The sequence below is a fragment of the Thunnus maccoyii genome, chromosome 6 (assembly GCF_910596095.1).
Source record: "Thunnus maccoyii chromosome 6, fThuMac1.1, whole genome shotgun sequence".
NCBI lineage: Eukaryota > Metazoa > Chordata > Actinopteri > Scombriformes > Scombridae > Thunnus > Thunnus maccoyii.
In genome coordinates, this window is record NC_056538.1 from 32,449,984 (window position 1) to 32,466,867 (window position 16,884).

The 16,884-nt window shown below is 38.8% G+C and overlaps 1 protein-coding gene across 1 annotated transcript; it reads right to left on the bottom strand.

The window, feature by feature from the left end:
* Positions 1-938: 938 nt before the first annotated feature.
* On the bottom strand, positions 939-13,589 carry LOC121898207 (NLR family CARD domain-containing protein 3-like). Its single transcript, XM_042413122.1, has 12 exons — positions 13,474-13,589; positions 11,682-11,840; positions 11,084-11,188; positions 9,980-10,138; positions 9,379-9,483; positions 8,115-8,293; positions 6,183-8,016; positions 4,088-4,258; positions 3,049-3,222; positions 2,146-2,313; positions 1,668-1,841; positions 939-1,169 (listed from the first exon to the last, which is right to left on the bottom strand). Exons 2-12 carry the CDS (start codon positions 11,807-11,809, stop codon positions 1,160-1,162), a joined length of 3,207 nt encoding a protein of 1,068 aa, XP_042269056.1. The 5' UTR covers positions 11,810-11,840; positions 13,474-13,589; the 3' UTR covers positions 939-1,159.
* Positions 13,590-16,884: the final 3,295 nt, after the last annotated feature.

Below are 16,884 nucleotides of genomic sequence, written 5' to 3' on the forward strand. Positions count from 1 at the left end.
ATTCCTACGGGCCGTGGTGGCCGTTTTAGATACATAGGTGGCGCTCTCGAGCACATTTTGGCACTTTGGGGTTTAATTTTTACATTTTATCAAATTTTTCACCATTCCTGATGTGCGTGCCAAATTTGGTGAGTTTTTGAGCATGTTTAGGGGGTCAAATTTAGAGTTAAATTGGCGTAATAATAAAGAAGAAGAAAGAAACAAACACACGAAAAACAATAGGGTCTTCGCCCTTTGGGCTCAGGCCCTAATAAATTCATTCAGATTCCTATTCCTTGGCTCTGTCTCTATGTTCTCCACCCTGGGGTTCTCTGTACTAGCCCACAACAAACATGATGCCTTTTAGGACTAAATAGTCTTGGGACCTAGTGTAGTGTGACAATGATGTGTAGTTAAAGACGTACAAAAGCTAGATATCTATACCTTTTTTAATATTTACAAAATATTGAAAAGGTAATCTGGAGCCATGAAGAGACTTTTAAAGTAATCAAAATCTTTCAAATGAGTCCTAAATCAAACACGTAACCAGTGAAGTCATCTTCATAACCATAGAGGCTCCATTTATTTCTCAGGCTTTCTTTACAGTGTGTAAATATCCTCTTAAAATGAACTTTGGCATCATAGTTTTGTTACATAACCTTGTTAAGTTACGTGCCTATACACATAATATACCAAATTACCACTGTTTAATATTTCCAGCTGAAACTGAGAAAACTACAACACATCATTATTTCTGCTTTGCTGCTCTGACTGTGGTAAAAGAGCAACATCTCACTCTCTCCCAGGAGTAATCCTTCACCTGCTGAAAGTCAGAGTAAATTCTCTTCTGCTTCATTAATTTGTTTTAGTCCTCAGTTAACTCTCAATGTGATTCTGAGACGCTTAATAAATATGGGCCCAGGGTCAGAGTCTAACTCATAACACCCATTTTTTTTAAATCTTTACTGCATCAAACAGCTCATGTATAACATATTTGTAAAGTGCTGACTTCAACAAAATCCAGAGATAACTGTTCAGTTTGTAGTCTGTTAAGAGACTTAAGTGAAGATGACAAAAATCCAGATCCAGACTCCGGTCCAGATGAATCATCAGGAGCTCATCAGCTCATCTTCTCTCAACACACACTCCTGGATGTTCACTCACACTCTTACAGAGATCATCAACTCCATCTGATAAGTGAAGAAGAAACAACAGAGGTCATAAATCAGTGTTTAGTGAGACACTTCATCAGCTGTCAGTCAGTGATGCCGCACATCCAGTATAAAGAGCAGCAGGGATTTCAGTCCTGTTCAGACCAGAAGTGGAACAGCTGTGCAGCATAGCCAGCTTCCTTTCAGCTCTCATGTTAATGTGTTGGTTTGAACACACTGAGCTCAAAACAACACATTAACATCCTGCAACTGTTGTTGTCTTCACATCAACTCAAACACATGATCACTACAAGCTTCTGGCTGATCTGATCAGCTGACTGTTCTCTCTCTCTCTCACTGTCTTCCTGTCCAATCCTGAAGCCTGTCACCATTCTCCTCTCACAGCTTCACTGAGGACGGCAGCCACTGAGAAAGTTAGAGTTTCACCAAGAAATACTAGATCTTTGCTTTGATACTAGCTGTATTTAATACAATATTGCTGAAACCAGCACAGACTGACTCCAACTCTCTACTGACCTCAGAGTCTCCAGTCTATAGTGTTGACTCTTCTTAAGACCAGACAGCTGAATCACGTCTAATTCCCGCAGGTTGTTTGCTCTCAGATCCAGCTTTCTCAGATGGGAGGGGTTGGACTGCAGAGCTGAGGCCAGAGAAGCACAGCTGATCTTTGACAACCTGCAGCCCCACAATCTGAATAAAGAATAAATTAACTTTAGAAGACAGTTCTTGCTTGAAGTCATTCAATATTTCATAATCTGTTCATAGTTGAAGAATGTTTAGAATGCAGAAGTTTAGAAAATGGAAGGTCCAAAGACCTCAACCTAAAAGGATGCATGTTAAAAACTGTCAAATTTTTTTTTTTTTAAAACAGAGTGTAAGAGGTTTAGAGTGAATTATCCACTGTAAGACTTTTCTTGTTATATGAAGGTTTTAAATTAGGTTCAGTTGTTAAACATGAAGATCAACAATAGTAAAAGACAGTCAGTGAACTGACATCAGAGTCTCCAGTTTACAGTGTGGACTCTCCAGAAAATCACACAGCAGCTTCACTCCAGAATCTTGCAGCTTGTTGTCACTCAGATTCAGCTCTCTCAGATGGGAGGGGTTGGACTTCAGAGCTGAGGCCAGAGCAGCACAGCTGAACAAACTGCAGCGACTTAATCTGAGTAAAGAATGAATGATGCAATTTATAATCCTATCAAAAGTGTTCAGGTTTCAAATGTGTAGTTCAGCATTAATATGTCCTCATCATTGAGGTTTTCTCTAAAATGACTACAATGACTTTGTCAATGTCTTGTTGACAGTGAATCATCATGTCAGCCTTCTACAGACATCATCCAAATGTCACCACAACATTCAGACATATATTCATGTCAACAATGAGTCATAAAAAAAAATTTAAACATCTGCATTGATCTCTCTGTTCCCCCCTTCTGTGTGTGTGTGTGTATGTGTGTGTGTGTGTGTGTGTGTGTGTGTGTGTGTGTGTGTGTGTTTTCTGAAGGATCAATATCAATGATCTGACATTATTGATTAACACACAATAAAGAACATAATAAAAAAATATTTCTCCTTCAGGAAGTAAACTTGATCAATTTAAAACAGATATTAGTTGAGAGGATCTTCTGTGTACAGATGTGACTCTTTACCAAAAATTATAAACATTTATTTACTTTAACAACTAACAGTGGACATTTTCTAAAGTTTCTTCAAGAATCAGCCATCTTTTATAACTACAGACTAAATTTTGTACAGTAAAAAAAATGAAAATATGGAGGAAAAAATTAACTTCATGGATATAAGTTATGTATGTACATAAATTAGGTTCAGTTGTTAAACATTAAGATCAACAATAGTAACAGACAGTTACTGTTACTATTGTTGTCAGCGAACTGACCCCAGAGTCTTCAGTCTACAGTGTGGACTCTTCAGAAAATCACCCAGCAGCTCCGTTCCTGAATCCTGCAGCTTGTTTCCACTCAGATACAGCTCTCTCAGATGGAAGGGGTTGGACTTCAGAGCTGAGGCCAGAGAAGCACAGCTGATCTCCGACAAACTGCAGTCACTCAATCTGAATAAAGATTAGATGATGCAGATAAAAATCCATTTATAATCCAATCAGATGTGTTCAGGTTTTCAATGTGTAGTTCAACATTACTATGTCCTCATCAATTACCTTTTCCCTAAAATGAGTACAATGACTTTGTCATTGTGTTATTGTGGATCATCATAATGTCAGCCTTCTACAGACATCATCCAAATGTCACCACAACATTCAAACACATATTCTTGTCAACACTGAGTCATAAAATATTGCTAAACTCAGTCAAGTTTGTAATTAGAGGATCAATATGAAATCAGACATGTTGAACTAAAAACTTGTTCATTATTTATTACATGACCTCCTTCTTCCTGTATTTGGTAATTTAGTAGGTATGCATAATTAAAACATGTTATTGGTGACAGTAATCATTCCTTCTGTCTATACTGACTGTGTAGTGGTCTCTCTCTAATACATCAACACTACAGGAAATTAGTTTATAAATTCAGCTGAAGCTAATATGAGGCTTTAACAGTCTGGTAGACACCCAATTGATTTGTTTGACTCATTGTTACAGACTATTTAGAATAAAATTCTCTCTTTAATTTACGATCCCTCCACTGCAGTTCAGCAAGAAAACGCTGAAGAAACACAAAGACACTTACTTGATATGTGTAACTCAGACTGCTGAAGCCTCATATTAGTTTAAACTTTGGAAGCCAATTTTACATAGAACAAGACTGTGGATATTGAATTCTTGAAAGAATTTAAATTCTACAGATTGGTGCTCAGGCAAATCCCAAAAATTTATGAACCAAACATTTGAAACTTCAGTGAACGATTTTAATTGAATATATAGAAAAATAACTACTAAAGTTACAGCCACTGAACTGACCTCAGGGTCTCCAGTCTACAGTTTGGACTCTCCAGTGCAGCAGACAGTTTCACTCCTGAATCCTGCAGTTTGTTTTTACTGAGGTTCAGCACTCTCAGGTGGGAGGGGTTGGACTTCAGAGCTGAGGCCACAACTTCACAGTGAGTCTCTGAGAGTCCACAGTCAGAAAGTCTGTCATGACACATATATTACAATATATGTGATCATGAAAGAGGACACTTTATGTTTACTTCATGCATTTGATGACGAAACAGTTTGACATTTCCTATTTTGATCAACATTTGCTCTTCGTATCATTCTTTTTTAAAATTTGTTTTATTTTTTCCTGAGCATCACTCCTTTAATGGAATGCAACAGTTGAGAGATAACAGGAAACAAGAGGAGAGAGAGACAGGGAATGACATGCAACAAAGGTCCACCACAGGAATCAAACAGTGAACATTGTGGTTATATGGCATACGTTAACCAGTAGGTTACCAGCGCACTCCTAGTTCAGTTCATCGTATCTCACAGTGCTTGAATGAAACAATAATTCTCGTTACTCTCTCTCACACCTAAAGACTTTTAATCTTTATTTTGCTTTAATCTTGCAGATGAAGGGAGAGAAAGGCTTCCATAATGTGCACAGTCTGTCTGTGTGATCTGATCCCATGTCTGTCTGCACAAAGTTAGCATGAGGCATCTTGATTAGAAAACCGTTTTTACTGTCCACTATTTTTAATTTGACACCAGGATATTTGTATTCAGTTCAACTCAGTCAACAGTTAAAGTTGAAAAGATCATCTCTCTTTGCTACCTGCTGCTGTCAGGTTCACATCCATAAGCGGGAAAATGTAGTGATTGTTGACAAACACAAATTAAACAAATGGCTTGATAGTATTAGACCAGTACATAATTACATATTAACGTTACTAAATACTTAGATGTGCATGACGGATGACTGCATGATGTTTAGTTGTCAACATTCCTTTTCTGAGAATCTGAAAAACTGATTCAGCACACAAACACAATTAACAAACCAATAAGGTTAAATTTTTTTCAACATGATGTCATCAGAAATATGTTATCATGGTATCAGCATTAAAATATAACATTGACATTTAATGTGTATAAGATCTCTCTAAACAGTCTGAATTCTACCATTCTGCTCTCATATATTCATCAGACCTCAGATTTCCTGCTACTACTCTTCTCTACACCAACAAGAGAGAAAACACCTAAGAGTTTCTTTCTGTGACCAACAGGATATAAGAGACTTAAAAACAAGATTATGTAACAAGACTTCCCTCTTTAAAATAAAAAGTTGAATTCATGAGAAATAAAAGGCACCATTGCTCAGTTCAACACACTCAGGGGGTTTGTCTCGTATGACCAGTAGTTTATGGAGACTGATGTTGGTTAATGTTAGCAAATTTTAGATATTGTTGTATAACTGACATTACTGTATCAGTTTGCTGATATGCTGATCCCCCATGCTCACTATGAAATGGCTCAGAAACCATCAAGAAAAAAATGATGATGAAAGCAATTCTCTCTGACTTCAGAAATCGCCTTTGGAAAGTGATACAGAACTTATTTTAAACTCTTAATCATAGTGGTAAAAAACAGTGTCTGTTATATACTATTTGCAGAACCTTCATATGTAGTAATCTTGTAGTAAACTTTACTACATTCAGTGATAACTGTAAAATACTGATATATGTTGTGATGAAATGCTGCTGTAATAAAACCTCAACCACAACTTCTAAAGTCCTTGATTTGTTTTACCAGGTTTGAATGACGCCTCCGTCACTCAAAGGGAGATAAATAGAAGAAAAAACTGTAAAATCCAATAATTACTAGAAACAAATAGAATAACTGTGTTCATTAACTTGACAGCTATAAACACAACCAACTGAAAAATCAACATTATTCGCACTCACAACATTTGAAACAGCTCAAGAACATCTGTGACTAAATATAACTGACATTTTATTTTGTCTATAAACAAATAGAGCACTATTTTAACAGTAATGAGTATTTTATATTATTTATATTTGAAGATCTAAACTACTATTCTGCACTGATTTATAATGCTAATCACATCTAGACTTACTGAGCCTCTCTGCAGTTCCTCACAGCTGGGATCAGTCTTTGTCGTCCCTCCTTTGATGTGTTGTACTTCTTCAGGCTTAACTCATCCAGAACATCCTCTGACATCTGCAGCATGTAAGCCAGAGCTGAGCAGTGGATCACGGAGAGTTTCTTCTCTGATCTGTTTTCTGACTTCAGGAACTTTTGGATCTCCTGATGTACTGAGCGGTCATTCATCTCCATCAGACAGTGGAAGATGTTGATGCTTCTGTCAGGAGAGACATTAGTGTTCATCTCCTTCAGGTTGTTGATGGCTCTCTGCATGATTTCTGGACTGTTCTCTGTCTGACCTAGCAGGCCTCCTAAGAGACTCTGGTTGGATTCCAGAGAGAGGCCATGAAGGAAGCGAACAAACAGGTCCAGGTGGCCATTTTCACTTTTGAGAGATTTTTCCATGGCTTTCCTCAGGAAGACGTCCTTGTTTCTGAAATAAGCAGAAATGTTCTTTGGGAAACCCTTTGGTTTTGATTCCCTGTGTCTGTAGTCTTTTCCCAGGAAGCCCTTCAGTACCTCTGTGTTATTGCTGGTGTAACAGTGGTACATGTAGACTGCAGCCAAAAACTCCTGAATGCTCAGATGAACAAAGCAGTAGACTTTTTTCTGGAAGAACACAATCTCTCTTTTGAAGATCTCTGTACAAACTCCTGATGACACTGAAGCCTCTGTGACATCAAGACCACACTGCTCCAGGTCTTCTTGGTAGAACATGATGTTTCCTTTCTCCAGCTGTTCAAATGCCAGCCTCCCCAGCTTCAGAAGAACTTCCCTGTCAGCCTCCGTCAGTGCCTGTGGCCTTGTCTGATGTCCCTCATCATATTTTTGCTTCTTCCTCTTTGTCTGAACCAGCAGGAAGTGTGAGTACATGTCAGTCAGGGTCTTGGGAAGCTCTCCTCTCTTGTCTGTAGTCAACATGTGCTCCAGAACTGTAGCAATGACCCAGCAGAAGACTGGGATGTGACACATCATGTGGAGGCTCCTGGATGTCTTGATGTGTGAGATGATTCTGCTGGACAGCTCTTCATCATCAAATTTCTTCCTGAAGTACTGCTCCTTTTGGGTGTCAGTGAAGCCTCGTACTTCTGTTACCCTGTCAACACATGTAGGAGGGATCTGATTTGCTGCTGCTGGTCGAGAAGTTATCCAGACGAGAGCCGAGGGAAGCATATTCCCCTTGATGAGGTTTATCAACAACACGTTGACTGATGACTTCTGTGTGACATCAGACACTACGTCATTGCTCTTGAAATCCAGTGAAAGCCTGCTTTCATCCAGGCCGTCAAAGATGAACAAAACTTGACAATCATTGAGCTTCTCCACTGTGACCTTCTGTAATGTTGGATGGAAAACATGAATCATCTCGAGGAGACTGTACTGCTCATCTTTGATCAAGTTCAGCTCCCTGAATGAAAGCAGAATCACCAGACTGACATCTTGGTTTTTCAAGCCGTCTGCCCAGTTCAGAGTGAACTTGCGCACTGAGAAGGTTTTTCCAACGCCAGCGACGCCATTCGTCAGAACAACTCTGATGTGTTTGTGTTGGTCAGGTAAGACTTTAAAGATGTTGTGACACTTGATTGGAGTTTCATGGAGGGTCTCCATCTTGGAAGCTGTTTCAAGCTGTCTCACCTCATGTTGGGTATTAACCCCTTCACTTTGTCCCTCTGTGATGTAGAGCTCAGTGTAGATCCTTTTGAGGAGGGTTTCACTTCCTGCTTCATCAGTCCCTTCATTCACAGATTCACATCTCCTCCTCAGACTGATCTTATGTTCATGTAAAACCTCCTGCAGACCACTTTCTGCCGAAAGAGAAGAAAAAAAAGTATAATTAAAAAGAAATATGTCTCACTCCTTTCTTCAGAGATGATGACATCAGCAGATATATCTTCAGTCTTACTTTGTACAGTGCTGGTCTGACTGTTTGTCTGTAGTCCAGGTGTTGTTCTGGATCTTTCTGCACACTGTCTGCAGAACCGGTCCCCACAGCTGGTAGAGACTGGATCTTTCAGGATGTCCTGACACAAAGAACAGCAGGACAGCTGCTCCTCCACAGAAACACCCCTCCTCTTTCTCTCTCTGTGGACATGAACACATTCTTTATGACACATGACATTAGTGGTGGCCAACCGACAGCTCACAAGTTGCATGCAGCTTTTTCCCTACATAAACAGTCAAGACTCTAAGTATTTGACAGTTACACATTTTTTGTTCCTTCAGTACATTCAATTTGAATTAAAATAATATATACTACAATTGCAAGGGTTCAAAAGTAATTAGACAGACACAACAACGCACCAGCCAAGGCAGAAGAGTGCAAGCTAGTAAACATGGATGTAAACAATGTAGGATTTAGAATACTAGGTTCAAAAATTAGCTTTGCAAATGTTTCATTAGGAGGGAAATGGATTCAACACAATTGTTAGATCACAAGGATACACCAAATGTGTTTTGGTAAGTAAGTCAATGTAAACCTGACTTTTGTTTGTTAACAAGAAAACTCCACAGGGCTCCTTTAAGCTACTATGAGCCATTAAAAGTTAAAAATAAGCAAGAGGCAACTGAGCAAAACAGAAAAGTCCACTTGTGAAAAATAACAGACGGCTGCTCTTTTGTCTTGTGTTGTGGTGCTGAACAGAGAGCTCTAGTTAATATTTTTGTAATGCATCTTTTCATTTGTGTTCCTCTCTCACACTGTTTCTGATATAATCTCTAGAACAGTTTTACAGATTTTGCTTCTCTCATTTTGCAAAACAGAATGTGTCTTAACATGTTCCTGTGTCTTTGAACGGGAACACTTTAAGACACATTCTGTATTGCATGAGACCAAACACTCAATTTTCTTCAATTTTACCTGCGCAGAACCCTGGCGCAGTCCTTTAGTAAATAAGGACAGACAATTTAATTTGTTACTAAATTCTTAGTAACCCCGGGTTACCTAATACTACTTTAGATTTTTTTGACTGGAAAATCAAATACCAGTACCAGCCCTGTCTCTGTCTCTGGTTAACATATACATGAATATCTGTTCTAGATTACAGCTGAAGGGAAGTTAGTTCATTATTTCTCTCCACTGTGTTTCCTCCATATCTACACTCCAACCTTAATCAAACCGTCTCACTGAATCATCCTCAGGTCAGTTTACAGTAGAAACAGTCTCTCACTTTGTGTCTGAGGGTCCAGGTTCATTACTGAGATCTGGAAGAAAATCTTTGGACTGGTCACTCTTCAAAGACACACAGCTGGATACTGGAGACTCTGCTCTCTGTCTGTGGAAAAGACAATTGTTTTACATATATCATTAGTTCTTGTAAAGAGCGGACGTAACATGAAACATGGCACAAGGACACGACAACAAATACTTATGTTCATATCTTCTGTGTGTTCTATCTACAGCTGAAAACAGATGTGAGAGCAAAGGGACTTGAACTTCTACATGTGTAAACTCTGAATGAATATGACACACATCCTGAACATTTATCTACTGTAAAATCACAATTTATTTGTAGAGTCTGATGCCTGCATGTAGTTTTACTGCATCATTTACAGACATTTTCATGAGCTGCACAGCTTTACTAAACACATCAGGTGCCACTTTATATTTAGATGGATAAACCTGCTGCATAAGATCTTCAGACACTCACTAATAACTGATGGAGATGGTTGTAGCAGAGTGTGGGTTATCAGTCAGTGGTGTTTGTTTTTAAATGACATTTCAACACTGAATCATCATCAGGTAAGTTCACAGTAGAAACAGTCACTTACTTTGTGTCTGAGGGTTCAGGTTCATTACTGAATTCTGGAGGACGACCTTTGGACTGGTTACTTTTCAAAGACTGACAGCTGGATATTGGAGACTCTGCTCCATTCTCCTCTTCCTCCAAATCATCCATCTTCTGGAGTCTGAGAGGTAAACCAGTAACACTGGAGACACACACACATACACAGTAACAAACCCAGTCTTACCTCTAAACTTAGTAGCTTCTTATAGTTTACATTACTTTAATTAAAACCATGTGTGTTTTCCAGCCGCCACGATGATAAACTTTGACTATGGTTTAGATCCAACAAACAGACTTAGATAAACACCTGTCTAGTACTTGTCTAGTGTCTAGTGACTTCTCTCTATTTTGACAACACCAGTGAGTTACATAACATCGCTGTGAGGACGCAGAAACCAGGAAGAGACAAAAGGAAACAACATTTGAAAATATCAACATTGCCATTTCATGCTTTTCTGAAACAGTTTGATCAATTTAACTATTACTCCAAAAAGCAATCAGCAATTATCAATAATAACAGTAATCATTATTGGCAGCCCTAATATTAACACTCACCCTGCTTCAGACTGTTTTCCTCCTTCTGCTCTGTTGATGTTAAAATTGAGTCTGACTGAATACCTGCACCTCCGGTTTTTGATCCTCCCCTTTCTTTTTTACTGGAAGTCACGTGTGTGTGTGTGTGTGTGTGTGTGTGTGCGCGCGCATGCTTTCTTAAAAATGTCTGGAGACAAAGGTTTTATTTGCAAATGCTATTAGCACATAGCTATTTTCACTACCCATTAATTAGTTGTAACACATAAATTTTTTTTTTTTTTTCTAGAATACACCTCTTGGTGCTACTTGGACACATCATCAGTGATGAACCCAAGGTCATAGGGTGTTTCGGGTCTTAGATCATCAGACACCCTCGCCCGGGCGACCCAGTCAGGGGTGATCAGCCCCCGACTTGTGTTCTAGATTACAACTGAAGGGAAGGTAGTTCATTATTTCTCTCCACTGTGTTTCCTCCATATCTACACTCCAACCTTAATCAAACCGTCTCACTGAATCATCCTCAGGTCAGTTTACAATAGGAACAGTCTCTCACTTTGTGTCTGAGGGTCCAGGTTCATTACTGAGATCTGGAAGAAAATCTTTGGACTGGTCACTCTTCAAAGACACACAGCTGGATACTGGAGACTCTGCTCTCTGTCTGTGGAAAAGACAATTGTTTTACATATATCATTAGTTCTTGTAAAGAGCGGACGTAACATGAAACATGGCACAAGGACACGCGTTAATAATGACAACAAATACTTATGTTCATATCTTCTGAGCTGAAAACAGATGTGAGAGCAAAGGGACTTGAACTTCTACATGTGTAAACTCTGAATGAATATGACACACATCCTGAACATTTATCTACTGTAAAATCACAATTTATTTGTAGAGTCTGATGCCTGCATGTAGTTTTACTGTATCATTTACAGACATTTTCATGAGCTGCACAGCTTTACTAAACACATCAGGTGCCACTTTATATTTAGATGGATAAACCTGCTGCATAAGATCTTCAGACACTCACTAATAACTGATGGAGATGGTTGTAGCAGAGTGTGGGTTATCAGTCAGTGGTGTTTGTTTTTAAATGACATTTCAACACTGAATCATCATCAGGTAAGTTCACAGTAGAAACAGTCACTTACTTTGTGTCTGAGGGTTCAGGTTCATTACTGAATTCTGGAGGACGACCTTTGGACTGGTTACTTTTCAAAGACTGACAGCTGGATATTGGAGACTCTGCTCCATTCTCCTCTTCCTCCAAATCATCCATCTTCTGGAGTCTGAGAGGTAAACCAGTAACACTGGAGACACACACACATACACAGTAATAAACCCAGTCTTACCTCTAAACTTAGTAGCGTCTTATAGTTTACATTACTTTAATTAAAACCATGTGTGTTTTCCAGCCGCCACAATGATAAACTCCGACTCTGGTTTAAATCCAACAAACAGACTTTAGATCAGGGCTCTCAAACTCAAATTACGTAGGGGCCGCTGGAGGCAGAGTCTGGGTGAGGCTGGGAAGCATCAGGTATTCCACAAAAAAGCTTAGCAGGCGCAGGCTAGAATAGCAGGCGCCGTGCTTTTGATTTTTGAACGTCGTCATAAAATTAGTGAAACAAATGGCATTATAAATAAATATCTTCATAATGCTTATTGTGCAAGGCATTTAGTATGGAGTAAAATGTTTTGAGGAATAAATCTCTTTCTGCAAATGATTCAGTACATTCCATTCACCCAAAAGATTTCTTCGAATAATTTGTCCGTGAATGTCCCATCATTGCAGAGCAAACGTGGAAAACATGAAGCCGGGACAGTGGGACACCATTATCCCATGGTTTGCAGCCATGGAGGCGTTATTCATTGGCTTTTATTTTCTATAATAACTCCATGGATGCAGCGGCGTTGTCAAATCAAATATGACGTGTGGCACAGCAGCATCAGCTGTGCGGTGTTTTGTTACACTCTGTATTTATGATCTTTGTCGGATAAACATAAATGTGTTCATGAAAAATATGCACATACATTATTATCTGCCAGACTTATAAAGACGTAGATACACCTGGTTCTGTTTTTTTTTTAATGTCACACACTGTGGAATCACATGCACGAGTCTCATTTGCTGTCACAGTGAGCCAAAAATGGATGTAAAGGTCTTTAAACCTCCGTTTGTACGTCAACAGTTGTGTCCGTTCCGCTCATCAGACCTCAGTGAGAATTACGCCCAGGCTCTCGAACAGCTGATCATTACGCACGGCTGCTGTGGATATTTGAAACGACTTTACCCCTAAGCCATCACATTTTTCTGCAAACCGTCACCACTGTAAAGTATCAGTCATCATTATTAAACATCAGAAGAATGATAAATGATTTATTGATAGAGCTCGTGTTGAAACGGACTTTACAAAGTGCTTCAAAACAAAATGAAATGATCGGTAACAGAGAGATGATGCTGAAATAAACGGAATGATGCTTTAATAAGGTTTAATAATTCACCTTTGAATTTCACTGAAAGCTGTGTAGCAAAAATAACGACACAATCTAGCGTGAGGTGTGCACATTCTTCCTGTATAGATAGCATAGTTGTTGTGAAGCAGCATTCCACGCACAACACAGTAAAGTGCCATTCACATAAAACTAACATTAAACTTTCGCGAGATTGAGACCCATGGTTTAGATAAACACCTGTCTAGCACTTGTCTAGTGTCTAGTGACTTCTCTCTATTTTGACCACACCGGTGTGTTATGTAACATCGCTGTGAGGAAGCAAAACCCCGGAAAAGAAAAAAAGGAAACAACATTTGAAGATATCAACATTGTGATTTCATACTTTTCTGACACAGTTTGATCAATTTAACTATTACGCCAAAAAGCAATCAGCAATTATCAATAATAACAGTAATCATTATTGGCAGCCCTAATATTAACACTCACCCTGCATCGGACTGTTGTCCTTCTTCTGCTCGTTAAAATGGAGTCTGACTGTTTACTTACACTTTCAGTTTTTGACCTACGACTTTCTTCTTTACTGGAAGTCACACGTGTGTGTGTGTGTGTGTGTGTGTGTGTGTGTGTGTGTGTCTGTGTGTGTGTGTGTGTGTGTGTGTGCGTGCGTGCTTCTTAAAAAGACAATTTATATAGATGTTTGTGTTGACTGAGTTTCTTTATCCAATAATAAATATCCAATAATCTGGGTATAATTTAAAAATGTGTGGAGACAAAGGTTTTATTTGCAAATGCTATCAGCACATAGCTATTTTCACTACCCATCAATTTGTTGTAACACATAAAGTTTATTATAAGTAAGTATAACTTATTATAGTATATATAAGAAATCAGTCTGTCCATAAATATTAATTGATTTTTTTTTTATAAATGCCTTTCTTCAGATGGAAAGAAATCTTTGATTTTTAGGAAGTCACATGAAAACCTGAAGTTTACTGTCTATTCGACTTCACTTTTAGTCACCACGAATGACACCATGACATCTATTTGTCAGATGTGCATGAGAGTGAGAGAAATTACACAAAACAACAAAGTTAAAGGACATGGCTGCTGATTTACTGTATTTTTCTTATTGTCAACAAATCTCAAGTATTGTGTCAGATGTGCTGTGCTAAGCGTATTGTCTCATTTCTGGTTGCCAGCTGTGTTACTAATAGTGTTTTTGCTTCTCTCAACTCAGTCAATTTTGCTCAGTCTCGGACCCCGAGAAACTGAGATTGGGTTTTGTTTGCTGTTTGTCTGACACGCTATCAAAAAAGATTCACTGAGATCAAAAAATAAGTTTAATAACTTTTATTAATGAAAAAGATCAACTCATTATGACGTGCACAAAATATGCTCAGAATAATCACCCAGACCCACTCACCCTCTCTCTCTTTCTTACCAGCCGCCATACAGGTGAACAAGTGCTCATATGAACTATAGAATATCACTGCCCATATCCATGTGACCTGATTATCAATCGCCGTGATCGTGCAATAATAAATACACCAAAATAGCCCAAAATATAAACCACACAAAATTACTACTTTGCAATTCATTCCAAATTCACAATTGAACCATTCATGGCTCCTACAATCATGATTTCCTTCACGCACCCTTAACATTTTATTAGTTTGGCTTTTGTTATACACCACTGTCCTCTAGTGGATGCTGTAGTAATTACAGGAATAATACTCTCCGATACCAAACCCAGTAAAATATTTTATTAGTCTGTAATACTCAATCATCAGTATTCATGCTTCACACAAAGGCAGATGGTAGCAGCATAAAGAGCAATTAATTATTTATTTTTTCATTTGTCGGTTTATTTCACAGGGACAGTGCACATTAGTAAATGTTGTAAATGAGTTTGTCAACAAGCTAATTTTATCTGTAGGTGCCTGAACAGACGTGTGTGTATGTGTTACTTCATCCATTTAACAACAACTGTTAGTAATTAAGGTTTAAGGTTTTTATTGCCATGTACACAAACTAGCAGTCAACTGTACAATAAAACTCTTAAGATGAGACACCAGCAGGTGCGTCTCAGGTGCAAGTGTTAAAGGTGTTGGACCACCTGCACTTTCACAGAAACATGATCCCCTGGGGGTGGGTTAGGGGGAATATGTTTGTGGATTTCCTCATTTAAAACTACTTTTTCTTTAAGATGTATGAGGGCCTCTATGTGAAGTACCATTTGGAGGACAAGTCCCATCTCATCTTTAACTGCGACGCTTTGAGAACAAGCCTCGGTCCAGAGAGAAAGTCCTGTGTCAGACTGGGAGGAAGCATGTGTACCAGCTGCAGCGTACAACCAGGGAGCACATCACGGTGCACTGCTGTGTGAGTGCAGCCGGGGAAAGCATTCCACCTTTCATCATTTACCCCGGCTGCCTTAAGCAACACCTATAGACTGGATCAACCCAGTCGCCAGAAGAAAACGTTGGCATTGAACGTTTCTGCAAACCACAGAAACATTGAATATCTACGTGTCAACACATGAATTACGTAGCATATTAACATTTCTACCCGTTGAATAATGATGTTTTATGGTGTGACAACGCTGTGGTTAAGGTCTGGTTAGGTTTAGGCACAAAGACCGGTTGGTTAGGGTTAGGGAAAGATCATGGTTTGGGTTCAAATAAAAATAAAAAATAAAATAAAAATGGCCGATGTCCTGCTAAAAACACTCGCTTTTGTCGGTTGAAATGGGAAGCAGACATTGGTTTCGAGGTGGTCTCGAACCGTGTTCTCTGCTGATTTCCAACTTGCTGCCAAGAAACTTACTAACCATCTATCAACCTCTCCTCCTCCTATATACAAAAGATCAACTCATATAGATCACATGTGAACTACGTCACTTTAGAAATGTTAATATGCTACGTCTTGTAGAAATGTTAATATGCTACGTATTTCATGTGTTGAAATGTAGATATTCAACGTTTCTGTGGTTTGCAGAAACGTACAGTGCCAACGTTTTATTCTGGTGACCAGGCTGGCTGGATGGGCCCCCCAACGCCCTCTACAGTGTCCGGGAGAAGGGGCACATGGACACGATGCTCTTCCTCAAATGGCTCCGGCACTTTGTGAATCATGTTGAATGAGGAGATTTCATTTTCTTGTTTCTTATGAACTGAACTCAATGTGTGTTTTTTCCTTCTATTTATTATTTTCTATAAATTGTTTTATGTCAATAACCTACATCGTATGATTGTGGCTCCCACTGCTGGGATAAACCTATTGTGCGGGTTGTGGACATCTGTAATTAACCCACTTGTGTCTATTGATTGTGAAATTGCCATTACACATGCTGATGAAGGGCGTCTTGCCCAAAACATCTGTGTGGCAATTAAAAAAATCAGTTTGGAATTATCTACTATTCTTTCTTTTTCACCATAGAAAAATCAACATCAGTGTTTTGTGTATTATTTCAGGAGTGCTGAGTGTCTGCAAGCAATTTTCATGACAGTGATTACATAGATTGTTACTGACTCAAGGAGGTAAACAACACTTCTAAACAAGAAAACCCTTCTCAATGTTGTTTTTATCATCTGATCACTGTCCATTGATTCTTTACTCACAGCTTTATTTATTCACACAGTCTGATTGAGACACAGCTTGAAGAAATAAAGATGAACAGAAAATATTTATATGAATGTATCGACATCTGCTTGTCTCGTGGTCATGAACTTTTACTGATCACATTCCTGACCCCCGGAGGATGAACCCTTTGTATTTTAACCCCTCACGGACACTTTCATAATGAAAACTGCAGACTGCCAGAAATGTTGTTACAATATTTCCAAAGCACTTCCCCAAGATCAATTTACTGCAGTTTATAAAGGCAGTTTATACCAG

What these genes read in the sequence shown, in the direction of transcription:
- LOC121898207 (XM_042413122.1), bottom strand. Translation starts at nt 11,809, where the DNA reads ATGGATGATTTGGAGGAAGAGGAGAATGGAGCAGAGTCTCCAATATCC. An exon ending in AGGAACTGCAGAGAGGCTCA is followed by an intron (nt 4,259 to 6,182) that starts GTAAGTCTAGAT and finishes GTGTCATGACAG; the next exon opens with ACTTTCTGACTGTGGACTCT. An exon ending in TGTAGACTGAAGACTCTGGG is followed by an intron (nt 2,314 to 3,048) that starts GTCAGTTCGCTG and finishes TTCTTTACTCAG; the next exon opens with ATTAAGTCGCTGCAGTTTGT.